Below are 20,281 nucleotides of genomic sequence, written 5' to 3' on the forward strand. Positions count from 1 at the left end.
GCCCAGCAGGGCGTCTAACCTCAACCCATAATGTATGCACTCATCTGGAATCAGACATGTGGTTCTGTAGAACGACAAATCTCTTAAATAATTGACTTTTCCTTTTGTACAATCATAATGTTCGCCATAGTCTTCTGTGAGCAAAATCTGTGATGAAATCCAGTCCAGACAGTGTGCTTATGACGAAAAACCTGCCTTTGATTAGCTTTACAAGAGATTAATAATCCATCCTCACATATCCAATGTAAAAAAAAAAACCCTGCAACATATGGCAAACTAAAGATGAATTATAAATTGGGCGGGCAGCTCAGTGTGGGATTATGGGCTTGGTCGCGTGCGTCCCCAATTTACCCTCCCCTAAAAGTAGCCTAAACCCACGCTTGAGGGAGTTGAGATTAAAGGCCTTGGGTCAGTGGGTTTTGGCTAGGGGCTCTACTTCATGTGTGAAGGACAGGCCTCTGAGAGTGGATTGATTGGAGTCCCTTCGATATCCACCGTGAGATTATAATGATGGGATTCCCTGGTTTCTGATTGGGTTAATCCCGTCTCTTGTAATGACGCTCTAATTAAATACAGTCTACTGCTGACTGATAGTGTGATTTGTAAAGTAGGGAGGTGGTACGGAAGATATGAGGTGGTATTTAACGGATACTTTGATACAATACTAGTTGATACTTATTTCGGTACAAGGGCAAAAAGAAAAAAGTCTTAGGCACGCAACATAGAAATTTTTTTTGTTTGTTTTTGTCTTTTTTAAATTGAAAACCAGCACACAATGTTCGTACATAAAAAGTCACTGACCCCCGTCTGGTTTTGCTTCAAGCCAAATTTCAGATGTGACAATAATGACTGAATTGAAGTGAGGTCTTCTTCTTAGGCCATTTTTTTTTTACTTGTCACAGCCTTACCTCCCAGTGGTTAAAGTGCCATGATTATTTTGCTTATATTGACAATGATGTATGTATGATGTATTCAGCAACTGTTATTTTAATTTTCAAGTAATCTGCAGATTATTTTTTGATGAATCAATTGTTTGTTCCATTAAATATCAGAAAATAGTGTAAAACATCAATCACAGTTCCCTTAAATCCAACTTTGAATTGCTATTTTTCCAAGTCAAAGGCCCAAAGATATTAAGCTTAGTATCATATAAGGATTGCAGCAAATCCTTACATTCAATAGACATTTTTTGCTTGAAAAATAACTCATTTTTTTAATCAAGCATCAAAATATTTTCTGATTAATTTTGTCACGTAACTATTCGATTAATGCAAGGGTTCCCAAGCTTTTTCATGTCAAGGACCATCACAATAGATGCACATTAGACCACGGACCCCCAATTTGAGCAGATTTTTATCTGAGGGAATCCCCTTCAAGTATTTTTTTTAATTTTGAAGATAATAAAGTCTTCATAGTCAATAAATAATCAAACTAGAATCACTATAAATTACAACCTATCAAACCAGCCATTCCTAAATATTCCCTTTATGTTCCAGTTCCCAAACAATGTGATAAAAGTTAAAATATTCTATTCCTCCTTTAGCTTGGGACACCCTGAAACCCACTCAAGGACCCCTATTGATTCCTGGACCCCAGTTTGACAACCACTGGATTAATCAAAATTTCAGCTCTCATGTTTTAGCTCAGTCAGTTTTTGATCTGTGCTGTAACTGGTTAAAAAATAGCGGCAAAAGTCAGTTCACTTTCATAAAAGTGACATCCTTTAATACATTCGCACAATCAGATATGTTCTAATGTGCAGTTGTTTGTAAAGAGGTTTGCCCAAACAAGGTCTACAGATGAGGTTCCTCACATTACTGACGAAGTAAGCACCTTCTCAGACTGCTGCTGTTTCTATAAAAAGCATATTGTGCCTCAGTGTGAGACTGTATCTCTTCAACATTGCTATCTCCCAGTTTGAACCATCATCTTTCCTGGAACGTGAGATATTGCAGCCACCCTGCACGAGACATGATGTCACGCTCCTCTGTAACCCATTAAACCAGTTTTCCACATTCACGTATTCATCTAAGTCCTGCAAGTAGGCAAGTTCGACTAATACAAATTTTTCCAGATTTTCCTTCCTCTAAAGGAATTACTGGGATTAATACGATATGCAGTCAAACAGAGAAAATCCTGCAGCAGCAGCCAGTCACGTGCAGATATAAAGGGGTAGCAAGCAGGTCACAGAGAAGAGAGAGTGCGCTGCAGCTGCAAACAAGGTCAGATTCAGCGCCTCAGGTAATTTCAGATTACTGCCTGTGCTCGAGCTGTGAGGCGAGATGAAAATCAGAATTTCCATCGGATCGCTGCTGGTTGCAGGATTGGAAATGAAATCTGTAATCAGGAGGGTGATTATTTTGAGAAGGCGGAGAGTAGCCTAACCTAGATTCAGCAGCATTTAAGATCTCTCTGTGACTGTGTTTGTCCCTCAGGTTGTTCATATTTTGCTGCCTTGCAGACCACCAACAAATTAAGGTCAAAATTAAAGCAGCACTGATAACACTCTTTCATATTGCATAGTCCAACTATGTGACTCCCCTCAGCCTTTGAACAGAGAATACCCCCTCGCCAGAAGGTTGAAGCCTCAGCCTATGTCTTCCATAGTTATTTAATCTTCATAAACTTCATCCCCCCTCGGGCAATCCGTAAAAATCAAATAATATCTGCTGACCTTAGAGTACTCGGATATGATCTCCTAAGGTATTAAGAGCATTAGAATACAGGCTTCTCGTGATCGCCCAGACACTAGTCCATTTGCTCTACTTTTCCTGTTTGGTTTTCCCATCTGTGGAGTCACTGCAAAGCACGTGCAGGGGAGGCTAACGTCCTGCGGGTAGGGGAGGGAGGGAGGGATGGGGGGGGGTAACAAGGGGGAAGACGGGATGATGCAGCCCAGATGGAGCCTAACTGATTATCTCCACGGGGCAACGGCAGTGTTTTGGGAGGTTTTTTGAGCCCAGTCCCCAGCTGAACCACAGTAGTACAGATTAGTGTCACTTAAAAATGGCAAACTTTTTTCAAATGCAATCCTGATATAAAGAAATGTAATAGCCAGTTAATGCTTCACTAAATAGTATTAATAATGAATTAACAGCCAGTCATACCATAGCTTCTAACCAACAGCTCTCGTCCTCTTGTTGTATCTCCAGGCCTTTGGACAAGCCTACTCCAACCACAGGAAGGTGGCAGCGGATGGGGAGAGCCGTGAGGAGTCTCTTATCCAGGAGTCGGCCTGTAAGGAGGCCTACTACGAGCAGAGGGTCCTGGAGCTGCAGAATGAGCTCCGCCAGACGCGCAACATGCTCACCAACACCCAGTCTGAGAATGAACGCCTGAACACCATCTCCCAAGAGATGAGAGAGGTAAGAAAGGGGGATAAGCAACAAGAATTACAACAGAATTATTCCTGATTTGAAAGGAGAAATCTACAATATATTTACAGATAACCATAACCCTAGACTCCTGCAGTGTTCCTGCAGCCTGCTGGAGCTTCCCTGATTCTGGGAAGGAGGGGCTACAACTCGCATCAACCATAGACTGTATATTAGATATGTTTTCAACCTAGTTACTATACAGTGTATGGCTCCAACTCACTATTTAGAGTACTGTAAGACGTGCAATTGCTACAAATTGCTCCTTTAAAAAGCAGGTTACAACTTGATCTGTTCAGTACGGTCAGCTGAAGATGTATCGTAGGATGCTACAAACTCACACTGCACATATGATGTTGAAACGTCAATAAAAGAGGACTGGATGATGTCAGTTCAGAGAATATTACTGTTCATGATAAAGTACTGTTTTGTGTTTTTTTCCCTGCGTCAGTACTTTGAAAATGAGCTTGTATCTGAGTTGAAGCAGAGGTTTCTGTCTGCGCTCATTTGCCTGCAGCTATCGAGAACAACGGGTGTGTTTGTTGATGCTATCGTCTGTTGCTGTTAATCTGTCTGAAGCTGCAGAAAACATAAAAGATATTCAACAGTGGTCAATCTTAAGCTGGATGTTGAGCCCAGGAGGAAACTGGGACATACAGCTTTTTCAGTTTTCATGAAGTTTAATGGGTGCAAAGAATCAGGTTTCAAATGAAGAAGCCGATGAGTTCTCCTTGGATGAGTGCTGCACCCACAGTCATTTACCTCTGTTCCCTTCAGTATCGCTGCCCAAGCCTGTTTTATTTAAGGTGTGAGTGCAGAGATGTCAACTGGTGTGTTTCTGACATGATAAGACAGGACTAATCATACCATAATGACTTTAGACTCTAGACAGATTTGCCTTTAAGGCTGAAATGTTGTCCTCCACCCGTATTCTGATGCAGGGTGGAGTTGTAATTACAGATCGAAGAAAAACATTGAGGCCATGGGAAGCATATTCTTTTGTAAAGGATGGCATGATCCTACATGAGTGATTAATCATTTAATATCTTAAATTTGTGTGAACCGTTGCATGACAATAGTGCTTAACCTGTTGCACCAGCTGAGGTTTTAATGACATGCATCTTTATAAAATGTCACTCCAGACAAGCCCTTTATCCGCCTGGTAACTGAAATTATATATCCCTAAATCAGAGCTTGCTACATTCCAGCACACTGTCATGCTCTACTCTCTTAAGCTTCCCTAACTATCATAATGTGAACCTTTATTGTCTGTGCCCCACTTTGGACAATGTCTGACCTCTTCACTGTTTCCATTTATATATAGTCACAGCTAATTAACCTCATTAGAAGAGACAAGAGCGCAGGGCAGAGCGTGGGTTGTGTGTCTTTGCCAGTGGCCGTGCATGTGTGTTGTTCTGTGATGGTGCTGGTGATGATGAGGAGATTGAATTAACAGGAGAGCAGTACAGGTTCACTGAGAGATGTTTTGAGGAAGCCCCTTTGACACAAAGACAGGGAGACATAAAAGGATGAAAAGAGATGACAGAGTCTGACAGGAGGATGGGAGGAGAGCGGGGAGGGCTGCTCTCCCTAGAATTATAAAGGGAGGGGGGTTTGAAGAAGAAGAAGCAACTTGTTTGAAGAGACTTGTTTAGACGAGGGGAGGAGGGAAGGAACACACAAGCCTTCTCATGCCAGCAAGGAGATCCATTTTCTGTGTTCCTAGTTCATATTTTGTGCAGGGATTCTTTGGTCCCAGCAACAATACGCCATAACTGCACTTTGGTTTGATTATGAAACCAGTGTTTCCTGCTCCATGTGTACCTCTGCACCCATGTACCAGTGCAGTATGTTATTCAGTTACAGGGCTGGGTACTGAACTTTGATATTTTTATGATTACCAACTGAATTGCTTTGATCCTAACGAGTACTGAAAAATGCCTTGCCATTCAGTGCCAAATTTCGATACCTAAGGAGTAAATCTCATCAGTGTCAGCCACTAAGCATGGAGCATGCTTGTACCGAGCCAGAACATTACGTCCCGAAACAGGTATCTTTTTTTTGTTTGTTTGTTTGTTTTTTACCACCAGCTACCATCTCCACAGATAACTAATGTTAAGTGAACTTTGTGATGCTTGTTAGTTAGCCAGTGTAGCTAACCTGTTAGCTCGTCAGTACAGAGGTGGAGAGCGTTTCTCACAGATAACATGGTGTTGTTTAAAGACTGACAGGTGAAAATAGAGAAATACCAAAGTTAACATGGTGAATGTTTGTCAGATCCAGGCTAGCTGCTCTTCACCACAGGCAAAATAAGAGGTCTCATTCTGCCACCATTTCCCAGTACCATAAATGTGACTACTGTTTGTTCTTTAAGTCTGTGTAAAAGACAGAGGGGTTATTAAATTAATTGCCAACTATTTGATAATCAAATCAGTTTCAACCTCTTAAATGTTAATATTTTTCTGGTTTCTTTACTTCTCTATGACTGTAACTATGACTAAACAATATATCGATTCATTGAGAATATAATTGACAGATTAATTCTAAATTACTGGTATTGAAAATTTGTAAAAGACACCCAGACCCATTCAGCACATCTTTTCTATTTCTGGTCTTTCCCTTCTCTTCTCCCTGTATAATTTCCTCACTATGTGGTAGTTAAACCCACCAGTGTTGCAAATCTTTCCGTGTTTGTGCACAGCAGATTTCACTTATCCACTGTTTTGCAGGTCAAGTTGATAATCCCAGTGTAATTTGAAGGGGGGCAAGTTAAAAAGGGGGCTCCCTTCTTGAGTGAATCCAAATTCTTTGGCAGTCAGCTGCAGGAATCACTGCTGTTTTCTGTGAGTCACTGCTTGAGACAGATGTCAGCAGCGTTTCTTGCTGAGATTAGTGAAAAAGACTTTAAAATGGCGTGCTCCTCGCAACGACTTAAGTTCGAGAAAGCTCCAAATTCCACTATAATTAGGTCAGCTGCTGCTCAGCTCTGCAACTAAGTTGGTATAAGTTTGGCATTATGGAAGCCAGCTGTTCCTCACCATGTTTTTGTAACAGAACATGTGTAAAACTTTACTGCCTGCAGCCATTCAAGAGTTAACATGAGCATGATTACTCTCTACAAAGATATTATACCTCTGAGTGTCTTTATCTCTTATATATTTATTATAAAATTTCAATTTGAGAAAAGAGAATAGTGATCTATAGCTTTGGAGTAACTGGTGTTGCACTGGTGGTCTGCTTCATGGCCTTTTTGCAGGTGTCATTCACATTATAAACACCCTGATGCAGCATCATGGGCCCCGGCCAGCTCTAATTGGCTGGATAAAAGGGGCTGGAGTGTAAATCGCCCCATGTATGGGAGATAATGACACCCTTCTAATGGTACTTCTGCGGGTGCTATGAGGAGTGTGTGTGGCAGGCAAATAGAGGGAGCCTGGGCACTGAGGCTGGCATTGTGACCAAACTGACGGGACTGAAAGAGGCCTTTGTCTCCTGGGTTTCAAATTAGCCCGAAAGCTCAGGCAGGGCGAAAAGGGAGGGGGGGGGGGGGGGGGGGGCACTAGGAGATGATGAGAACAGTACGAAAGAAAGAGGAGGCCTAAAATCCGTTGAAGAAGGAGAAAGGATTAATGAGAGTAAATTCAACACCAGTGGTGGATGGTGTTGCTTGTCTGAGACAGTGTGGCTAATCATATTGAGACTGGAGAATGATTGAATGACTCAGTTTCAGCATGGAATGCAACTGACAGTTGGCGCCTTAACTGTTGCCTTTTATGTTTAAGTGAGTTTTTTCTTTGCCCTACATATTAAAAAGGTCCCCATATAACGTTAAAAGAGCAATATCTAAGACTCTAATATTTAAAAAGAAGTATTGGGCCAGGTAGTGAGTTGGATGTTATATATGTTGACTCCCTATTTAATATACAATCTATAACTGAAGCAGGCTGCCCTGTCTTCTTCAGATTTGAAGCTCAGGCAGGTTGCCTGCAGATTGCAGGGACATTGAACCAACCTGAGCGCAAGACAAATACAACATTATACTTACATGGACAATGACAGGGGACAACAAGTCCTCCACTGTAAATTGATCAGTAACTGTCAGTTCTCTGTCAATGTAAAGCTTAACCTGTTATCCTTGAAACAAAAGCCCATTACACTGAAAATATACTCTCTGGAGTTGGAGCTCAGTGACTGCCTGCTTTACTGCCTGCTAGACTCCGTTAACGTATTGCTCAATGTAACCATTAGTTTCCTTACTCACTGATGATGTATCGTGGTCATTTTATGATTTAGTACAGTAAATATATGACACATTTCTCCTTAAAGATGTATTTAGGCTTCAGTACAGCAGAAAGCAAGCTTGCGAAAAGCTTACAAATTTAATTTAACTGTGTGCTGTTCACAAATCACTCACTAGATAATGTCATCATTGAACCATCCCACAGACCTGGAAGCTTCACTCAGTGTAAAATTGCTTTTGTCTCAGTACAGGCCAGTTCATTCACAGCCATTTAGTTACAGCATTTCAGCTGGATGCTTCCGCCACAATTTAAACCTCCCAGGCAGTGTCTCTGATGCCAAAGACTCGAATGTTGGCCCCTAGCACTGATAAGACATATTTCACTGCTACGGTGCAGTCTACAGGATTAAACCTCCACAAAGAGCCAGGAACATTGTAAGGAGGCGCTCTCTAATAGGCATGACTTCATTAAATTCAATCTCATGTCTGGAGAGGAATGTGCCCACAGTCATGGCTGCCATTATCCTTACTGAATGGGGATTCCCATTGCCTGCCTCGTAGGAAATTATCAAGCAGAGCGACAGATAAAAAGGCTGGAAAAATCTTGTCAGTGTAGTTCATGTCTATCTTTACTTTTATTCATACTCAAGATAAATTTCCACCTCAGCATAACCACATGATTGCTTTACTTTCTTTCTACATTTGCATCACTAAGGATGCTGTGCTGACGCGATAACTGTTGCCTTCACTTGGACCATTTTTCCCTCACAGACACATAAATTGTGGTGTTGTGCTTTTTTGTCAATCTCCATAATGGTGAGGCTATTCAAATGTTAAACATGATTGGTTTTTCCACCTCATTGGCACAGTGGATGGAGCTGTGACACATTAATTTAAGTGCTGCTGTTTCAACTGACTGGTTTAAACACCTGAGAGAGAGGTGGGGGGGATTGAGAGAGGGAGGTGTCTGCATTGATGGGATGAGTTTAAGAGGTCGGAACAGGCCGGGAGTTTAAGCTCATTGAGAGGAAGGCCATTGTTGTTATTGCAATCAGAAGAAATTGGAGTGAGGCAGATGGACATGAGAGCAGAATTTGAGTTCAGCTGAAGCTTTACTTTGATTATTGAAAGGTCAGAGTGGAGTGGTGAAGAAATCCAAGGAGGTTTGCTCTTTGTTCAGTGTTATTATTGTCTGACATGAGGCTAATAAGACTCCTACAGGCCTCTGGAGTGTCGGCTGCCTTGTTATTTCTTGTGACATTAATGCCGAGACAGATCACCTCCTGTCCTGTGGTAGTTAGGGGGAACGGCAGTATAGAAAGTCAAACAGACAAAAGGTTGAACAATTGGTAAGTAAAGAAAAAAGAATGACTGGGGCAGCAGGGGGATATAATGTAGGGGTGTGGGGGAAAAAAATCGATTCTTAGGTGCATTGTAAGTCTCTCTGGAAAGGTTGTGAATCAATGCAGAAAAATCAATAATCAGAAATTTATTAAGATCACCTCAACCAATTTTGTAAAACTGGGCTGTATGTTCTTTAAGACTGAATCAACTGGATGATGAAACAAATGTAAACACGTGCCGTGTGTTTACGTTCTAGACAAGAGCCACGCTGTATGCAAGTTGTGTCGAACTAAACTAATTATGGATTAAATATAATACATTAACATATAGACATTATATATCACATCGTAGCCCTCTGAAACAACCAAATCTAACTGTGTGGTGCAAAGAGATTCTCACTCCTAATATAATGAATAGTGGGACAGAAGAGGTGTGAAAAAGCTACCTCATTTTCCATTTTTCTCCAGCCATTACTGCTGCTGCTGTCAATGTAACAGTGACCTACAACCTGTTCTAAAGCCTCCACATGATATCTGGGTTATCTGGACACAGCACCCAACATCACCTAATCTGCCACATGTCTCACAGATTGATGACTATTTTTAGCCTTTAAGAGGGACAAGTCTCTCAAATACATTTAGAAGATTTGCCATTGATCCCTAATGATGTTTGACTTTTGGTATGATCTTTTAGGAACCTCCGAAAGGGCGTCGATCTTGATTTAAGCCCCTGGCTCACAGCACCAAAGAGGTTTCCCATGCCCGATCAATAGAGCCTAATAAATTGACAACAACACACACAAATAGGCGTACACATTCACTTAGACTAATGGATCTAACTGTGCACACGTGCACATTTCTACACTCTCATCCAAATGACCTCAAAATCACTAATTCACTGTTAAGTGCATGCGGGCACACTTTCACCCTGCAGGCTTTTTTCACCAGTCACACACTGGGGAAAGCACCATCAGCCCCACTCTCACAAGGTTCCTTTCACTTTTAAGTTTTTAATTGTCTCATTGAAAAGTGCGACCTTGACTGTATTTTTTTTTTCTCTCCGTAATGGAGGACGGGTAGCCTGAATAGAATGACAATTGCTTGCAGCGAAGAGGAGGATAAAAGCAGATCTGCTTTCACCCACATTCTCCACTCTGACAGTAGCAATAGACCCCTGAGCTGCATTATTCCTTTGCTCTGTCTAAAGCCATACTAGGGGGGTTGAGCTGTGCTGCATCTGTGATTCATTTTTCGTCTCTCCGGAAGGTAATCCTGCGATGGGCTTGGCTTGGTAGAGTTGGATCTAACTCGAGCTGACGTGACCTTGATATAATGCAGAGCCTACAGGACATATAAAGTTTTTTTTCCTCATCAGCTCTCTGAAGTCCAAAAGTGCTCCCTTGAGCACGATATCACTATAGATCTACAAGCGTGATGTGAACATGGCTGTCCCTGTCTGCTTTTCTAAATATCTTATAAATAGATGTGATGAACTAAAGCTCAGTGGGGAAGGAATTCAACTGTGACTGATACATGGCCTTTAAAAGCACACTGACACACTGGGAGAAGAGAGAGGAGGAGGTGGGGGTTGCAAAAATGAGAGCACTAATGTTGGTGGAATGGCAAAATGGAGGTCAGCGGTATCAGAAAAAGAAGTTGAGAAAGATGGTAAAAAAAAAAAAATCAAAAAGTACTGTCGACCTGCACTTGGTGTCATACTATCTGGGAACTGCTCTGCACTTTGTAGGAATATTTATTTGGGGAAAAAATCCAGTGCTTGTGAATGTTACTGAAGTGCAAGTGAGCAGGATGGTGGGTGAAATAGAGGCCAGCAGAGAGAGAGTTAAAGAAATGAAAATATATATTTATATCTAGCCTGTCTGTGCTGTTATATCAATAATACAGTTTTGTGCCATCTGGGATTCTGGGCGGCACTTCTAAGGGAACCAACCAGGGGGTAAGAAGCTAGTAAATGTGGATTTTGCAGAATTGCAAGCTGGCTTCTGTGGAGTTATTAAGAACAGAGCGGAGCCTTTAACAAAGCATTAAAACATTCCTAATCTACACTTGTGTTAAGCCTGAAACTTTCCTAACGTGGCTTACGAAGTGATGGAGCTATTTCCCATAGAAGTAGAGGTTATAGCAGCTCAAACACACTGAGAAATTACTCAGAGCTTTAGTGAGATTTAAGTAGGCTCAGCCCCACTATGCTGTCAAAAGCAGTTTAATGGTGAACACAGAGCTTTAGAGTTGAAAGTGAGAGTTCACGTAGTACGGCTGGAAGAAGCTCTGACCCACAGAAAAGGGTGCTGCTCTTGTGACATTTTGCAGCTCTGTATGACCCAGACTCACAGGCTTTATCAGACACATGCTATCACTAGTCTTCACTTTGCTTTTAAAGCGACCTACATGCAGCAGATATTGGTCAGCACACCACTAGTTTGGAGAAGCACAGAGGAGTACCAGCATTGAAGCTAAAGGTATTTTATCCACTTTAAAAAGACCCACTCCAAAAGAATCAATTTCACTTTAAGTGCCGCTTTACCTTGCCATCAGACAGCCTTTTCCAATGGGAAACCACCGAGCCAAATATTGCTCTCTCCAAACCAACCAAACTCAGAAATCACCGCAGAACACAGGTGTTGATGGTCTACCGCTGCCTTGTGTTAGTTTGTTTGTGTTATTGTGTGACTTCATTGTTTTAGAAGGATAGTTGGGGCTGACCAAAATCACACAATAACACAAACAAACCAATAGATTGATGCAGCAGTAAACCAGCGACTCCCATGTTCTGCCAGGTAAAATTACTGATTTCACCCACGAAGTCTGGTTTGGAGAGAGCGATATTTGGTTTATATAATGGCGGGTTCAAGACTGAAAGGACTGTCTGATGGCAGTGTACACTTAAATTGACATTCATTTATTTAGGTTGACATTTTTTGAATACTGACTCTATTACTGACTCTGTCCACAGCAGTTCATTGCTTATCTTCCATGTTGGTAGTCGTCTCTGCTTCTCCAAACGGGGGGCCTGCTCACATGAAATCATCTTTAAAAAACTAATACATCACACCTATCCTGCAAGTTTATGGTAAGGCTGACAACTTGATGTTTTTGCTGCCACCCACTTTGCATGGAAGTGGCACATTTGTCTGTATGTGTGTGGGTGTTTTCAAGCAGCTGTCCAGACGTCACCTGTAGTGACAGCAGGCAGGGGGTCATCACTTACCACACATAGGCTTATGGTCATGAAAGGCTTCTCACTGATAAGCTCTCAATTGGCGGCACCTCAGATGGCCTTCACCCCACCCCCCAGAATCTGCCCAGCCACACTCATAATCACAATTTCTCACAAGCGTTCCCAGGAGAGCTGTGTGCTCCTCATATGATTAAATGTTATTTACACTTCATGGCAGACGCACATGGTCACAGCAAACCCAGATGAGTTTACTCAAATCAACTTCTGTCAGGCAGCAGGGCAGCGTAACCCCCGCCCACCAGTCTCTGAGGGGTTCAGTGTAGCAGAGGATGTGGAAGCAAGGTCAGAGGTCAAGGCCTTGGTATGCATTGTAATCAGATTGGAGGAGGACCTTAATCAGGTTCACTGGTGGCCTGTATTCACTGCAACCAAACAGCACTGACCCTCCAGCTGAGGCACATAACCCTGACCAGGAAAAGACCTGAGCAACCAGCTGGCACAGCTTTGAGTTAAAAACAAGCGATTAATCCAGCAATGCCATGATTATACTTAAGATCTTTATGAAATAATTGTCTATATGTTTTTTTGATACTCCACAGCTGACATCTAGAGTATCTGAATCTCTTAATGGTTTGAGTGATTCCAGCTCCCTTTTTTCACATTTTTGCTTCAATTTCATCTCTCTCTCCAAAGTTAGAACCACTGTATAGACTAGAGGTTTAGTGGGAGGACTGATCTGTATTGTAAGCTCATGCATTATGCAGTAATGCAACATCAGGGCTTTCGCACAGCAAACACCCACGCTCATTAGACTTGCGCAAAACCCTGATGCATATTAATGCTTCTTCAAACGTCAGCCTCAACTCAGCTCCGCACATAGTGATTAATTATTACACAGAGCAAACGAGGAGCATGTACTCTTCATCATGGGGGATTTACCAACATCATTTTTGTCGGAGAATTCCTCTCTCAGTAAGCTAAATAAAGAATCTGAATTAAAGAGAGCAACAAAAACAAATTGTTTTTTGTTACGTGATAGTCCCCTGAGTCACATTAGTTAGATATTTTGGACCAAAGCTGTATTACTATGTGACTAGAAAATTGTCTTTAATGGAGTCTTAGATCCAGTATGTTTATGGTGACTTATTGGTACAATATGGCATATTGTGTGTTTTTGCTAGCTCAGAGTGAGGCATTTATTTCAACAGAGGTAATAGAGGGCATGGAAAGCCACCATGTTGCACCACAATGTATCTAGCTATTAGCTTTAACTAAACTGAAATGAGCAAACCGTCTCTAGAAAAAAAACAGAAACTAAACTGAATTTAAAACAAAATAAAAATCAAATCTAATGAAAAAATACAAAACTATAGTAAAGCACTGTGAAAATCCTACACTCCGGTGCTCTAAAGGTATCGAATCAAATTATTCATCTTCTAGTAATTAAAAGGTGTTTAACCAGCAGGATACCTGTCACCGCCAGCTTATTACCCCCTGGGTTTCGATGAGTAATATTACTGATGTGTATCCAGTCTCACAGCAGCGGTGACATGAGAAAGTCTGCGAAGTGAAAGCCTCTCAGGATTGACTTCCTGTGGTCGTTGAAGTGATCCGAGAGCAGGGATTGCGATGTGGCCACATGGTGACGGCATGAGAGGAAGGGGCCACCTGGCAGGGGATTGGGACGCTAATTGTCCCGCTGGTATTAGGTTATCTCCGCCAACTCTCCTGAGAGAAAGACACGCATCCAGCACATACATATACGCACAGCCACAAATACACACATGCAAATCCTAAACATATCGTGGATACAGAGGCTTCTTTTACTGCCTCGCACGTAAATATACACTCAGTCAAATTCGTGTAGGCAGAGAGACAGGCAGCACATACACACACACACACAGTCTAAACATTAATGCTCGCTTCCACATATTAACATTCAAGGTCAGTTCAGACAGTGCTGAACACAGAGATCTATTTCAAGTCCTTTCCTCCCTCTTTCTCACATTTCGTACACACACATACATGTTCATTTTTTCGGTTCAAAAAGAGTGAGGCCCACCCTCCTTCAGCGAGTATCCCCTTACTTCAGAGCTTTTATCTATTTCTCTAAGAGCCGCCACGGGCTAAGATGTCCCCCACCCAAATGTCCTGTGGGGCTCCAGTGTTTTGGGACGAGCCAGTCAGCAGGGGAGGGACGGAGGGCAGTGACAAACCTTAAAAGACAAGGATGCAGGGTTAAACAGGGCGATAGACGAGGTAGTAAGGGACAGGTGGCTCAGCAGGGCTGATCAGATCCTTCTGGTTTTCAGTGTGTGTGTCTACAAGTGGGGGGATGGGCACGTCTCTTACCTCTCTAACCTTTATATAATTGATGATGCCTTTCCTGAGCAGCAGCAGAGAGACAACTGTAGTTGCCTTTATATTTTGTCCTATGGTGCTAGCTAGTAACAACTGCTTGGATGACATTTTTTGTGCATTATCTGTAGTAGTGTGTCAGCTGATAATGGTTGAAATTTCAGATGTTTTTGCATATTATCTGGAGTGGTGTATCAACAGAAAATGGTCAAAATGTCAGATTTTGTGGTGCATTATCTGTCATGTGCCCACTGAAACCGGTCAAATTTTCAGATATTTTTGTGTTGAAATTTTAGATTTTGTTGTGCATTATTTGTAGGAATAAATCACCTGAAAATGATTGAAATTTCCATTTTTTTGTGCATTATCTAACCACAGTGATTTATCAACTGAAATTTGTTGAACCTTCAGATTTTGAGATTCAGCGACACTTTTTGCACACTTCTGATTTCAACAACTTCCTCAATTATGCTGATTGGTCCTTGTATCCTCCCTTACAAAGAACCAAGCATAATTTAACTCCTCTTTAGAAAATTAGGCCATTACCATTGAATGCCTGCCTCCATGAGAGAGATAAGTAGGCTTCAGACTCTTTGGTGCTATCAGAGCTGGCAGGCTGGCACACTTGTGGCCCACTGCCCAGAGAGACACCTGGCACCTCCATCTCAAACATGAACAGGCACACACACCAAGCACACACACACGTCGGGTTTGGCCAGATGGGAGCCCTTTCTTATCTAGTGAGATTTAGAGTGTTAAAGAGCCAATGTGACACAAACAGTTACACTAAGGCAACAATATCCAATCAATCGCCGTCTCTCCCACACTGAGTCAAACGAGATTAAAATAGTGGTCACTGACAGCTCTTCCTCTTCTCTTGTCTACCTCTTTTGGCCCTACAGAACAGCCAGATGGTGGAACTCCAGAGGAATCAGCTGCGTGACGACATCAAGGAGTACAAGTTCCTGGAAGCTCGTCTGCTGCAGGACTACACCGAGCTGGAGGAGGAGAACATCTCACTGCAGAAGCAGGTCTCCATGCTCAAACAGAGCCAGGTGAGGATGGAGCAGTGCTGCACAAAGTTTGAATCATGTCAACAGTGAGCAGAGATGGGCACAAATACATCAAAAACTTTCCTGTTACAAATTGCAAATTACAATTACAAATACTTGTAATGTAAAAAAAAAAAACAATCATAGATTTGAAGTGGCCAATCAGGAGTCTTGGAGATGTGAGGCTGTGAATTTAGGAGTGCATGCTGGGTGACACTCAAAGCATCCATTGACGAACTGAGTGAAAGGTTAAGGTTTCACTTGCATTTAGCCAAAGACTGTGATTAAGCTAATTGACCCTTCATAAGCCCCGCCCCTTTTCATTCTGTGCTCCAATGACAGTTCAGCAAGCTTGGTACCTCAGACAACATTCTCCTATCCTGTTTCCTGTTACAAATAACATCTTATTTTTTTCTGCCCAGGAAATACCGGTGACAAAATACTCAAAAGTAATTAAATAAGTATCTTTAATAAGGAATAATGTACAGTCAGCAGGTCATTATTGTCAAATAAACCTGGGTGGTGCAGGAATCATCTGGAAAGGGTTTATTTCAAGATAATGACCTTCTCACAGTACATTATCCCACTTATTACATGGCTACTTGCTTAAAAAATGTATTTTATTGCAACAACGCTCTACTACACAGAAATAACAGACTGTACAATGCCACAATTGACCTATCAGAATCAAATATTTAATAAAGCCGTGTAATAAATATATTTAATTTAAATACTGGCCACTTCTGACTGTAAGAGTGTTGGGGTTGAAGTCTAAAAATAACAAAGAGAGGGGTAGGGGAATAAGAGCAGAATGTCCCCTTCTTGGTAAATTGGTAGTTTCAGGCATCTCGTTCAAGCACTTGTACTGTAAACTATCTTACACCATCTTAGTCGCACTATAGGCCCTCCACCTCCCACTCATCAGCTCTCAGTCTGTCCCCTTCTTATACTCATTAGACTGCCAAAAGAAGTGTGAGCGCTTTAATATTCAGATTTAATTACGATAATAAAAACATCCTCTAACACATTAAAGAGATAAGCGGCTTCCTTTGTTTTTTCAGATGCCTCGAGCTTCCGTCTGCCCATGGAAATTAGACTCTTTAACAGCTATCATTCTTCACACCAGAGATTTTAACACATCCTGGGTTAAGACAAATGAGCGAAAGAAAAAAAAATCCCCTCTGCACATCTGCAAACATAAAACAGCTGAATTTCCAAGTAGGATATTTTTTCATTTGATGGTGGCTTTTATGCTTGAGCTGTTAATTCTCTCCATACACGCTTGTCATCTTGGATTATGTTTTTTTAAATTCATCACAGAGGGCATGAAACAAACAAAAGCGTCTTCTACTTTTTAGACACCCAACATAAAAAGGATTCCCAAATCCAATTAACCTAAAACTAATTAGAATGGGGAATTAAGTGGATATGTTCTTGATAAATCTTAAATAATGTAATTCTTTTTGATCCAACTGGTTTGCCACACATAAACCAGCCTGGCGGCTCATTTCATTTATTTCTCTGTGAATCCAAAACTCATTAAAGGTGTTCCCTGTTCTCCTTTGCCCAGGTGGAGTTTGAGGGTTTGAAGCACGAGATCCGTCGTCTGGAGGAGGACACTCAGTTCCTCAACAGCCAGCTGGAGGATGCCATCCGTCTGAAAGAGATCGCTGAGCGTCAGCTGGGTGAGGCCCTTGAGACCATCAAGACCGAGCGCGAGCTGAAGGCTTCCCTGAGGAAAGAGCTCTCCCACTACATGAGCATCGGAGACACCCTGTATCACAGGTAAACATCACAAACAAGGCGCTCGGAGACCTCCGCAGCGTACACTGGAGATCAACGCTAAATGACACACTGTTCCTGCCTTTTTCTCCTCAGTCCTCTGAGCATTTCTCTGGATGGCCTCAAGTTCAGCGACGATGCCGCCACTGAACCGAACAACGATGAGGCGCTCCTTGGATATGAGAATGGTTTCACCAAACTGGCCAACGCCATCACCCACGACAACTGCATCTCCACACCCAAGAAGGAGGAGCTGTTCCATCCCGCCCCGAGCCTTGTGGACGACCTGCTGAGCGAGCTGAACATTTCCGAGATCCAGAAGCTCAAACAGCAGCTGATGCAGGTTTGTTATTCACCACCATGGAAAACTGAAAACACAGTACACTCTTAGAAATAAGGGTTCTGCCTACAACCATTTGAAATCGATCGCCCTTACAGGTTGTGAAGTAAATGAATTGTTTCAGCAGTGTTTGTGTTCACTTGTATTGAGTGAAGAGAAAATCAATCAGGCTAATGAGATTCAAAAGAAAGCACCTTGACTTTTCTTCTACAGTTTAGATTAGTCACGTCTTTGCTCGTTTTCCTTCCTCACAAATTCTCTGTTATCCTCAAAATAAACTAGATTGACAGGAGTTATCACAAAATGCCTCAATACAGAAAGACTGCGTATGTATTTAAGCAGGTAGGAGGTGTGTGTGAGTGAGTCAGTGGAGTGTTTGGGCCACATGCTGACCCAGGCTGCTGCTGCTGCCGCTGCCGTGGGGATCTAAATCCCTTCAGCAAAGTTAATCCAGGGAGAGGCGCACACACCCTTCAGGCTCCGCTGGGCTGCGAGGCAGCGGGTGGTGGCACCAGTGGACCTGCCATCTGCTTGCTCATCACCCCATGAGTCCCACGTCCACGCCTGATTGGGCACCATGGTTACCAGAAAGTACTGTGAACCTGTGGATAATAATTGCTTTTAGGTTAGAGGGATTAAGGATTTTTTTTCTCCCTTCATCAAACATAAGCACGGTTGCTGGATTAATGTGTCAACTAGAAGTTAACCTCAGCGCCGCCCCGCTACGGGTGACATTCTGCTTCTTACCCTGACCTTTGTGGTGAATCTGGCGGGCTGTGACAGAGCGTGTGTTTGATATGACCCAGCTGCATGCCATGAAGCCTCCTGCCAGGTCATTCTTCAGATTCCAGGCAGGAATCAGAGCAGAGGAAACAAAAAGCTTCCTTTATTCATTTAGCTTTACTCTGATGCTCTCTTGCCTTACCTCATTCTATTGATCAGGCACTCAGGCAGTGATCAACTGTAGATGTCCCCTCATCAAATATCACCCTTTTAGTCCCTGGCAATGTATAACAGCATCCAGTATGGATTGTGTAGGAATGGGATGGTGTTAGCTGCCCACAAGCCCTCTTTCAGATGTAAATAAAGTTGTAAATATGTGAGAGCATTAGCAGGATTTGCAGTCTGCAGAAGTCTGAATTCTGAATTTCAGTCCTTAAATGATCTTAAAACACCTTACCTGGTTCTCAATAGAGAGGTATACTGGTCCCACTGGGAAATTTGTTTTTGACTTCAAGCTGCCGCATCACCCAACAAACTACAAGCATACAAACCTAGATCATACACACTTGCACTTAGGCATGCTTAAATTCACATGTTGAGTATGCAACAGTTTCCTTGAGATAATGGAAGTAATAAAAAAAACAGTAGTTTCAAATAATAAAGGTTCAAACAATGTAGACAAACCAGATAATAAAAAATAAGGAAATGTGATTGTATGTGTGATTTTAATGAATGTTGAGTAGATTAATCCTCAACATGACATGCCATCTTTACCAGACTTTCAATCTCTTTTGAAATGAATCGTCATCATATATTCCGCACTGATAAAATATGTATGCAGATGAGCAGGACTGTGATACTTTTCTATTATTTACAGATCAGCTTCTGAAATAGCTCAGTGCTCATATCAGCACAACTGTGTGTGTAAGACGACCCGGCCAGGGTCTCTGCCAGCGCTGAGCTGAACCCAGTCCAGCAAATAGTCAAGGTCATCCTGACTTTACTGCTGGGCTTCTGGGCACTGAGCCTTACATACTTTGGCAACCCAAGTCTGATAGTGGGTTTAGTTACCACATGACAGATAATCCACTGATTTAATATGATCTGTTTTCAAAGCAGGAATTCATTCACATCATCACGTTACCAAGACATTCAAATGAGAAATTACATGAGCACGATAAGCCAAGCAGAAAGTAGTGGACTCTCATTACAGACATACAATATGATGACTCTGTGCGTCTCTGTCTCTCCCCTCAGATGGAGCGTGAGAAGGTCAACCTGCTGTCCACCCTGCAGGACTCTCAGAAACAGCTCGAGCAGGCTAACGGTGCTCTGTCAGAGCATCAGGAGAAGGTCAACCGCCTCACGGAGAACCTCAACGCCATCCGCAAGCTCCAGGCCAGCAAGGAGCGCCAGTCTGCCTTGGACAACGAGAAGGAACGTGACAGCCATGAAGATGGAGACTACTACGAGGTGGACATCAACGGACCTGAGATTCTGGAGTGCAAGTACAAGGTACCTGTCCTCTTGTAGTTTAGGATAGATGGGACAAAATGTCAGATGGAATATCTCACTAGAGTTTGCCGATATGTTAAACTTTCCCAACTGTCATTCACAAAATGTCAAGAAATGAAATATTCCTACCTGTATTTTCTCTATTAAACAGAAAGATACAACTGTACACCTTCTGAATTAAAGGAAAAATTGAAGTTTCTCTTCTGAACCGAGACAATCTTATTTGTCTTGTTAACTCACCATAAAATACTATTAAGTTAAACTTGACAGACAGAAACTAAATGAAACTCATCAAAACCGTCTTGGTTAGTCTTCTGTGCCACTGAATGATCATCTGTCGCTGTGTACCAGCTGT

The 20,281-nt window shown here is 42.2% G+C and overlaps 1 protein-coding gene across 5 annotated transcripts in view; it reads left to right on the plus strand.

Annotated features, from left to right (window-relative positions):
• Positions 1-20,281, plus strand: part of LOC146325025 (protein bicaudal D homolog 2-like) — a 54,524-nt gene that overhangs the window by 18,698 nt on the left and 15,545 nt on the right. For all 5 annotated transcript variants that reach the window (XR_014770696.1, XM_084720748.1, XM_084720749.1 and 2 more), the window contains exons 2-6: positions 3,153-3,365; positions 15,417-15,569; positions 17,137-17,351; positions 17,445-17,691; positions 19,669-19,926. Coding sequence is in view for 4 of the 5 variants with exons in the window: in XM_084720748.1 (XP_084576874.1) it covers positions 3,153-3,365; positions 15,417-15,569; positions 17,137-17,351; positions 17,445-17,691; positions 19,669-19,926 (1,086 nt within the window). In the remaining variant the exon portion in view is untranslated. The remainder of the gene's footprint in view (positions 1-3,152; positions 3,366-15,416; positions 15,570-17,136; positions 17,352-17,444; positions 17,692-19,668; positions 19,927-20,281) is intronic.

This window comes from Lutjanus erythropterus, chromosome 6, assembly GCF_056507025.1.
Source record: "Lutjanus erythropterus isolate fLutEry1 chromosome 6, fLutEry1.hap2, whole genome shotgun sequence".
In the NCBI taxonomy this organism is placed as follows: Eukaryota; Metazoa; Chordata; class Actinopteri; order Lutjaniformes; family Lutjanidae; genus Lutjanus; species Lutjanus erythropterus.